Source organism: Leptonychotes weddellii, unplaced genomic scaffold, assembly GCF_054177405.1.
Source record: "Leptonychotes weddellii isolate Sample4059 unplaced genomic scaffold, ASM5417740v2 HiC_scaffold_7592, whole genome shotgun sequence".
NCBI classification, from domain to species: domain Eukaryota; kingdom Metazoa; phylum Chordata; class Mammalia; order Carnivora; family Phocidae; genus Leptonychotes; species Leptonychotes weddellii.
Genome location: NW_028045994.1, coordinates 79 through 8281, shown reverse-complemented (window position 1 = coordinate 8281; position 8203 = coordinate 79). Strand labels below are relative to the sequence as shown.

Below are 8203 nucleotides of genomic sequence, written 5' to 3'. Positions count from 1 at the left end.
CTGGTAAGTTTATTTAAAACTAAAGCTATCTTTCTTATTACTGCTTTTGATTTACAATTTGTTTCTCTTTATTGTTTCTTTATTCTTTCCAAGTATTCCATAATTTCTCTCATGATTTCCTTTTGAACCCAAAGTTTATTTAGTATACTTCACTTCATATTTAGTATACTTCACTTCATATTTAGTAATACCTTCTTAAATTTCTAGATATTTGGTAATTTTAAAGCTCTCCTTTTATTATTAATTTCTAACTTTAGAGCATTACGGTTAGAGAACATATTTGCATGCATTTATGGTTCATATCAGTGGAAACACACACATATTTATTCTTTTTTTTTTTTTAAAGATTTATTTATTTATTTGAGAGAGCGAGAATGAGAGAGAGAGTACATGAGAGGGGGGAGGGTTAGAGGGAGAAGCAGGCTCCTCGTAATCAGGGAGCCCAATGCGGGACTCAATCCAGGGACTCCAGGACCATGACCTGAGCTGAAGGCAGTCGCTTAATCAACTGAGCCACCCAGGCGCCCCACACATATTTATTCTTTAGAACTTACTGAGACTTGCTTTGTGGAAGGAATATATACTGATATTTTATTTTTGATTAAAAGAATGGGAATTTCCTGTTAGGTGCTGATATATTATGTATAATAAAAAACTTAATCATTTCCATTTGCTGTATTTTCTTCTGATTTTTTCTTTCTCACTGCTTCCCATTTAAGAAGTCATTTTTTTTTTCTGAGATTGGTTTGAAAGTTACACATCCTATTTTGAAAGCTAAGATGCTTTCCCTTAACTTAAAACACATGGTTTTAATTGATCCCCATGGATTTCTTAAATACATCTCTATTTTCCTCCAGAAAAACAAGATATTTATTATGCTCTCCTGTCCTTATATTTCCCTACTAGCATCTACTATAGAGAGTTGACACTGTCTAGCATTTTAGAATTTTATTTCAGAAGTTTTTTAAATATTTTGCCTTTGCTCTTTTAGTCAGAAATAAACTTTGCTGTGTTATTTCCCCACCCTATTTCCCATAATTCTTGCATCATCTTCCTGGATGTGTTTTTTATTTCTTATTTGAGTACTTTGTTCAAGGGTGTTTTCAAGGTAGATCTTTGTCTAGAGAACTTTTAGGCCTTATAAATTGAGAATAATTTCATTATGCCCTCAAATTTATGAGGATATTTACATGGATATTAATTTTTATATTTAAAGTTATTTTCTTTAATACTTTTCAAATTTTATTCAATTGTCTTCCTATATCCAGTATGTCATTGATACATCTGAATTTAATCTTATTATTGTTCCTTTGTATGTAATCCTCTCTGTCTCTTGGAAACTTAAAGTGTTATCTTTGTGATGTTCTTAAATCTTTTAATTACTCTTGCTTGCAAACTCATGGGCTCTTTCATTCTGAAGTTGTTCATATACTATATTTTTGGAAAATCTATGACCATTACTCCTTGAAATATTTTCTTCCCTCTGCTTTTGCTTTTTATCAGACTTATTTTCTAGATGTTGGCACTTTTATTTATATCCTCTCTCTAACTCCCCACTCCCTTATTTTCTATATTTCTATTCTTCACTGCTTGCTGCCTTTAAGAGAGTTACACTATCTGATATTCTGATTCTGGTTCACTAATTTACACGTATCCATTCTACTATTTATCTCATCTGTTGAATTATTTACTTCAGCTATTATGTTTCATAACTAATACTTCCACTTTGTTCTTTTTATGTTTCATATTCTTAATATCCTCCCTAATAACCTTGAGTATATTCATCAGGTTTATTTTAAATTCTAACTCTTTTCCAATAATTTAGATTCATGTGGTGTATGTTGTTCATTTATATTTATTCCATTTGTGCTTGCAGATGTCAGGTTAATTTCACATGTGAACTCATGTTCACCAGGAATATCATTACCCTGTTTGGTGATAGGTATTCAGAGGAGCCAAAGATCAGGCCCTAGATTCTGTCCCTCTAGGTCCTCACCTAGAGGAGGCGAGGGGGACAGGGTGATCCTAAAGAAGAATGTATCAGATTTCACGTAATTTCTATCAGCCACTCCCATTGTTGCCACTCCATTGACAATTTCTGTGGTCACTAGGAAGAAGACATCTCCTTAGCTTGTATCCCAATAGCGTTGAAGATTTAGAGAGTGACTGAGTGCCCACAAGCTCTCCTGTTTTCATGAGCTCTTCATGCTAGCAGGGCTTTTAATTGCCATCATGGCACCTGACTATAGCAGAGATGGCTGGTTTTGCCCTAATGCAAGCTTTGTGATTCTTCAATGCGAATATAATATTAGCTGGGAATATGGCCACCAAGTATAAAGAATATATTTCCGAGGCCCAGTTGCAGCCAGGTGAGGCCAAGTGACCAAGTTCTAGCCAATAGGATATAAATGGAAGAGGTGTGTGCCACTTCTCCAGATTTTGTCCTTTGTGGGAAAATTTGGATCCTCCAGTTGACCCTTTCTCCCTTCCTATTGGTTGAAATGAAGACCAAGGCAGAGTTTAATGGCTATGGAACCATTCTCTGAGGGTCTCAGAAAAACAAAAGAGAAGTAGCCTGGTGTGCTTGCTGATTTTGTAGCCAACATCTCACACCTGGACTACTTACAAAGAGAAAGAAATAAATGTCCAGCTTTTTAAATCTATAATCATTTGGAGTTTCTCTATTATAATAGCCAAACCAGGGGCGCCTGGGTGGCTCAGTCGTTAAGTGTCTGCCTTTGGCTCAGGTCATGATCCCAGGGTCCTGGGATCGAGCCCCGCATCAGGCCCCCTGCTCAGTGGGAAGCCTGCTTCTCCCTCTCCTGCTTGTGTTCCCTCTCTCGCTGTGTCTCTCTCTGTAAAATAAATAAATAAAATCTTATAATAGCCAAACCATAGGCATTTTCCCCACAAAGTTCCCGTTAGGTAGGCAGGAAAAAGTATCAATAATTTTATCTCACAAAAGAGAAGACTAGACTTAAACAAAATAAGTGGAAGCACTGAGGTTAAGATCTGGGACTCCTGGGCACCAGTCTAGAACTCTTTCCTTACAAAGCTCTGCAATGAATTTGTTCCATGACCTCAACTTTAGGCAGTGATTTTGTATTCACTCTGTCTTGGTATGGAATTGTAACTTTTCCACTGCAGAAATAAAAATCATAAGTCTTGGTTATCTTTGATTTGGTCTTGGTTGAGTCTAGAGGCCACAAGTTTCAACAGAAAGAACCTTGAGAACACACAAGATTCCTCTACTGCAGATGTGAAAATCAGCTTTCACAATCAGCTATGACTTAAGCAGATAAGGAAGAAGTTCAGAGAACAGCTACACACTAGTTGCCATAATATTTAATTTAAATTTATTTATTTTATATTCTCACTATAAATTGTTCAAAAATCTGCTCACTGGGGCACCTGGGTGGCTCAGCCGTTAAGCGTCTGCCTCCGGCTCAGGTCATGATCCCAGGGTCCTGGGATCGAGCCCCGCATCAGGCTCCCTGCTCCGCAGAAAGCCTGCTTCTCCCTCTCCCACTCCCCCTGCTTCTGTTCCCTCTCTCGCTGTGTCTCTCTCTGTCAAATACATAAATAAAATCTTAAAAAAAAAAATCTGCTCACTGACAATGACATAGATCATTCCATATTGTTGAGAGCTTTAATAGCAAAGATTTTTGACTCACAACCTTGAAGCAATAAGTGTTTATGTAATTTCTTATTTTTGTAAGAAAAAATAAAGCATATGTATACATGTACACTCAAAGTTGTAAACTCTTTGCCATCCAATATTGTCCTTGCTTGCTAATATTTTGATCACTAATCCATTTTCCATGACCTCACTAATTGAATTTTGGTGAACTAGCATAAAAGGCTGCACAGAATTTTAGAATTAGAATTAAAAACATCGCAAAAGGTATTTTTCCTTGTGGAGAGTTATGAGTAAAAGAAATGAGTAAATAAGCAACTCCTAACATATTAACTTTAAAGCGTGATGTAAAATCTTGATTTTCCTCAACAATATCAAACTCATGAAAGGATCCGGGGAGGGGAGTGGTGATAAGGCATATGTGGGAGTCAGAAGTGAAAAACCTGAGGTAGACATTTCTGTGAAGTTCCTCACTGGAGGGGATGGAGGACACCTGCACTATCACTACAGAAGTCACTGGCCCCATGAAAAGAAGACTTTGCCCCTGAGAAATCTCACCAGGGCACACTTCATGTCCTTGTTCCGCAGGCTGTAAATGAAGGGGTTCAGCAGGGGAGTTACCACTGTGTACATGATAGCAGCTGCTGTATCCTCTTCTATGGAATTGGAGGAAGAGGATGAGGGGCACAGATAAGCCCTGATCACTGTCCCAAAGAACAGGGCAACAACAGCAAGGTGTGACCCACAGGTAGAGAAGGCCCTGCACCGTCCCTGGGCAGAGGGGACTCTGAGGATGGCTGAAACAATGTGGATATAAGAGACCAGGATGAGCATAAAGGGGATTAAAATGACTGCTCCCCCCAAGAAGAGGAGCACAAGCTCATTGACCTGAGTGTCAGAGCAAGACACCTTCATCAGGGGTCTCAGATCACAGAAGAAGTCAGGAATGATCTTCTTAGAGCAAAAAGAAAGTCGAAAGATGAGGAAAGTGTGAGTCATGGCAACAAGACTCGTAAGGACCCAGCAGGCAGTAACCAGGAGGGAGCAGCGCCGGCGGCTCATGACCATCTTGTAGTGGAGCGGGTAGCAGATGGCCACATAGCGGTCATAGGCCATTGTGGCCAGGAGAAAGATGTCCATGTCCCCAAAAGTCAAGAAGAAGTAGAGCTGAACCAGGCATCCTGTATAGGAAATGGACCTGCTCTGAGTCTGGATGTTCACCAAGGCCTTGGGCACGGTGGTGGAGGTGAAAAGGATGTCTGCACAGGACAAACTGGCAAGGAAGAAGTACATGGGCATGTGGAGACGTGCATCAGTGCCAATGGCCAGGACAATGAGCAGGTTCCCAACCACAGTGACCACGTACATCCACAGGAACACCAGGAAGAGGATTCGCTGCTTCTCTGGTTGCCCTGAGAATCCCCAGAGGAGGAACTCAAAGATGCTGGTCTGGTTCCCTCCTGCCATGATCCCGGAAGTCTGAAAAAGAGACTTCTAGTGAGACCCATTAAAACTCTCTAAACATACTTTAGATCGTTGATGAATGTGCCATTCTCTGAACTCTAGAGAAGAAAGAATGACCTTAATGTATTTGTATTGATCACATACTATGTGCACTGTATATTTTTATTAAAACTTACTAATGTGCTAGGAAGTGGGAGAGATACAATTTAAGAGAATTAAAGTAGATTTCTTTCCTGGTTTCTCTCTCTACACTCCTTTCTGTTCCAGATTTCTTTAGTTGTAATTGCTATTTCTTCAGCTGTATTCTCAGGGGTGTCAAGAAGCTTTCAGTCATTCATTCACTCATTCATTCATTCACTGATTCATTCATTCAAAAGAGACTAAGTACCAGCTCTGGACCTGGTAGAGTGCCAGGTAAATAGGACACTGATAATCCTTACCTCCTGAGAATTTTCAATCTAACAGGATAGACATAATTGCCTATGTTAAAATCCTATGATATTTTGATTCAAGGTTCTCTACCCATTCAACTGACGACAAATCTCTCTCAGACCCAGACTACCTGTTCTGACCTATCATGCCCAAACGTCAGTATTCTGAAGATAGTTTCAGGTTATCTATTCCTCCAGAAATCAATTTAGCAATCAGCTATTTAATAAAGATGTGTACAGATAACTCTTCTTCAGTTATCTGTAATGACAAAGAAGGAATCATAATCTCTAACCTCAATACACGAAAATCCTGCCCCTTTCCCATGTGTGGAACCAACTAAGGGTTAGTCACAGAGTCAGTCAGTCAGATGGAGAAAAAAGAATCATCTTTGTTACTGAAAAAGACTAGGTTGGAGAACATTTAGCTGTGTTCACTAAATGAGCTTTGTAATACTCCTCCAAATTAATCTATTTTCCCTTTCACAGGCTCAGCTGGACAATCATGGGCCTCTCCAGAGGGGAACAGCCTGCCCTCATAAAACATAAAGCATGGAAGGACAGAACAAAGTTTTTCCTGAAAATGATCAGATTCCTGATGAGAACAGAGAAGCTGAGGCCCAAAATTCAGCAATCAGAGAAGTCACTGCAGGTATAAGAACAGAGGTTCAGGGCTATTAGTCTGGAAAGAAAGACACATCAGACTTAAATAAACTTCTGTCATCCAAGGCAGATCAAGTGATTAAAAGTAAACAAGAATAGGGGTGTCCAGCTGGCTCAGTCAGTAGAACATGTGACTCTTTATCTCAGGGTCATGAGTTCAAGCCACATGTGAGAGGTAGAGTTTACTTAAAAAAAAAAAAGAATTTATCCGTAAAAACACTTTTAAAAAAGTAAGAATAGATAATATGAAACAATAATAATAAGATATGTTTGTGAATATATGCATGTGAATATGTGTATGAATATATACATATGTATGTATACATAAATGTGTATATATAATATATATTGCTATGTTCTAGTAATAGTAATAAATACTTACTTTCAAGTTCCTATACAGCATATAAAAAAAATACATAAGGCCACAGGAAAAATTTCAAAAAATCCCAAAAAACAATAATAATTCAACTAATGATCTCTGACAAAATTGCAATAAAAGTAGACATTAATAACAAAACCAAAAAACAAAAATAGCCTTTCAATCTGGAAAAAAATGTTTCAGATATCTCTATTAAATAACTCTCAGGTCCAAAGGAGAAGTAAAAATCTAAATTACAGAATATTTAGAAAATAATAATAGTAATGCTATGTACCAGAGTCTATGGAATATTGCTAACATAGTAATAAAGAAAATTCATTGCCTTAAATACTTATATGAATAATAGTAAATAATACACGAATTAAGCATCTGACACAAATGAGCAACAAAAATAAACTGAACTGGAAAAAAATAAAGCAAAAGTAGAGTTCAAAATCAGAGAACAAATAGAGAAAAAACAAAACAGCTTTGGTCTTTTTCAACAAATGGGAAAATGGGGTATCCATCTGCAAAAGAATGAATGGGATCCCTACTTTAGATCATACAAAATTAACTCAAAATGGATCAAGGACTTAACTGTAAGAGTTAAAACTATAGCAATCTTAGAAGAAAATATAGGCATAAATCTTCATGACTTTAGATTAGGCAATAGTTTCTTAGATATGACTGACACCAAAGCACACTCAAACAAGAAACAAGTGTCATCGAGGATGGGGAGAAATTAGAACCCTTGTATGCTCCTGGTAGGGATGTAAAATATAGGCATAAATCTTCATGACTTTAGATTATAAATGTAAAAAGTTTCTGTGTCTTTGGAAAACAGTCTGACAGTGTCTCAAAAGACTAAACATAGAATTACCTATATGAATTACCCAGCAATTCCACTCCTAGGTATACCTAACAGAAATGAAAACATATATCCACACAAAAACTTGTACACAAATGATCATAGCAGCATTATTCATACAGGTAAAAACTGAAAATAACCCAGATGTCCATCAACTGGTGAATGGATAAATAAAATATAGCATATCCATAAAATGAAATCATATTTGGCAATAAAAAGAAATGAAGTACTTATACATGCTACAATATGGGTGGACCTTGAAAACATTATGTTAAGTGAAAGAAGCCAGACATAGAGGACAACATATTTATATGAAATTTCCCAAATAGACAAATCTATAGAGAGAGAAAGTAGATTAGTGGCTGCCTAAGGCTTGGAGGGATGCACAAATGAGGGTGATAGCTAATGAGTGTAAGGTTTTGTTTGGGGCACTGAAAATGTTGTAAACTTATTGTGGTGATTGTAGCACAATTCAGTGAATATAGAATATAATAAAAGCCATTGAACTGGGGGCGGAGCAAGATGGCGGAGGAGTAGGAGACCAGGATTTCATCTCCTCTCAGGAATTCAGCTGGATAGGGATCAAACCATTCTGAACACCTACAAACTCAACAGGAGATCGAAGAAAAGAATAGCAACAACTCTCTCATCAGAAAAGCGACCACTTTCTGGAAGGTAAGACCTGCAGAGAAGTGAATCCGAGGCGATATTCGGGAGGATAGATGGCGGGGGAGGGGCCTCCGTCGGCCGCTTCTGGCAAGTGATAGAACCACAGAGCACAAAAT

General features: G+C 37.8%; 1 protein-coding gene across 1 annotated transcript; it reads right to left on the bottom strand.

The window, feature by feature from the left end:
* Positions 1–581: 581 nt before the first annotated feature.
* On the bottom strand, positions 582–5219 carry LOC102735360 (olfactory receptor 1P1-like). Its single transcript, XM_081811431.1, has one exon. It carries the CDS (start codon positions 5102–5104, stop codon positions 4151–4153), a length of 954 nt encoding a protein of 317 aa, XP_081667557.1. The 5' UTR covers positions 5105–5219; the 3' UTR covers positions 582–4150.
* Between the last annotated feature and the right edge of the window lie 2984 nt (positions 5220–8203).